Source organism: Egretta garzetta, unplaced genomic scaffold (genome assembly GCF_000687185.1).
Source record: "Egretta garzetta isolate BGI_Z169 unplaced genomic scaffold, ASM68718v1 scaffold316, whole genome shotgun sequence".
Classification (NCBI taxonomy): Eukaryota; Metazoa; Chordata; class Aves; order Pelecaniformes; family Ardeidae; genus Egretta; species Egretta garzetta.
In genome coordinates, this window is record NW_009259971.1 from 268,298 (window position 1) to 269,608 (window position 1,311).

The following is a 1,311-nucleotide window of genomic DNA, read 5'->3' on the forward strand; positions in this document are numbered from 1 at the left end:
CGGGTCCTTGCCATGCCGGGTCCTGGCCACGCTGGGTCCTGGCCACGCCAGATCCACCGCGGGGCTGTCCCTCGCCGTGCTCCCTCCACTTGAAGCACCGAGGATGTGCATCTCCGAGCTCTCGGCGCGCACCAGGGACAGAGCAAACAAAGCTGCGTTCTCTGTTCGCGCTCCGAGCGCAGATCCTGATCCTCTGTCCTCCTCTCCCCCCGGCTGTCCTTCCGCCAGGATAGATTCCTGGAGCTCTTCTACATGTACGACGAAGACGGCTACCAGTCCTACTGCACCGTCTGCTGCGAGGGCAAGGAGCTGCTGCTCTGCAGCAACGCCAGCTGCTGCAGGTGGGCCCCGGCGCCGCTCCGGCGAGCTCGCAGCGGAGCTCCTGGGGAGCCGCAGGGAAGCGGGGGTCCTGCGTGGGCCACACAGCACACCCCAGCGCATCCCACCCCTCCCCGCCGGGCCACTCTGCACCCCACTAAGCCCTGGGGGGGATGGCAGGAGCTTTACCCACACCTGGGTGACCAGCTTGTGTTAGTTAGCAGCCTTAAAAAACGGGCTACTGCATGGAAAAACATCCTACAAAATGGGGTGGGGGCTCTGGTGCCTGGCGGGGGAGACTCCAGGAGAGGCTGGGGTGACCCAGAGGGGTTTCTGGAGGTGCTGGGCACGAGGTGGTGTGGTTGGGGCAGGTGCTTCTGCGTGGAGTGTCTGGAGGTGCTGGTGGGGCGAGGGACGTCGGCCAAGGCAAAAGAGCAGGAGCCCTGGAACTGCTACATGTGCCAGCCCCAGCGGAGCTACGGGGTGCTGCAGCGCCGGCAGGACTGGAACACCCGCCTGCAGGACTTCTTCACCAGCGACAAGGGACAGGAATACGTAAGGGCTGCGGGCGCTGGGGAGGGGGCTGCGGAGGGCAGGGCGAACAGCTCAGCGTTCCTCGTCCCTCTGCCTTGGTCTCGTTCGTCCACGCTCCCCAGGGGTGCTGGGCTCGTGGCCCCGCAGATGCTCCCCTCGAGGTTGGGGGGGACACACCTGTAGAGCCGGGGTTTGGCCTGACAGAGCATCGCGGCACTGCCCAGAGCTGGGCCTTCACTGCTGTCCTTCCATCGCAGGCGGCACCCAAAGTCTACCCAACCGTCCCACCAGCGAGTCGGAGACCTATTCGCGTGCTCTCCTTATTTGACGGCATAGCTACAGGTGAGGCGCCAAGGGCACCGTCCCGTCCTGGGGGCTTGCGGCCCTGGGGGTCGGGGGGGGGGAGCAGTTCCATGGACCTCAAGCCCGTCTCCAAAAGCCTGGTGGGGAGAAGGGGAT

At 65.8% G+C, this 1,311-nt stretch overlaps 1 protein-coding gene across 1 annotated transcript in view; it reads left to right on the plus strand.

Annotated features, from left to right (window-relative positions):
- The window catches only part of DNMT3B (DNA methyltransferase 3 beta), an 18,515-nt gene that overhangs the window by 13,052 nt on the left and 4,152 nt on the right, over positions 1-1,311 (plus strand). The window contains 3 exon segments of the mRNA XM_009640314.1: positions 149-341; positions 690-873; positions 1,110-1,194. Coding sequence (XP_009638609.1) covers positions 149-341; positions 690-873; positions 1,110-1,194 — 462 coding nt within the window.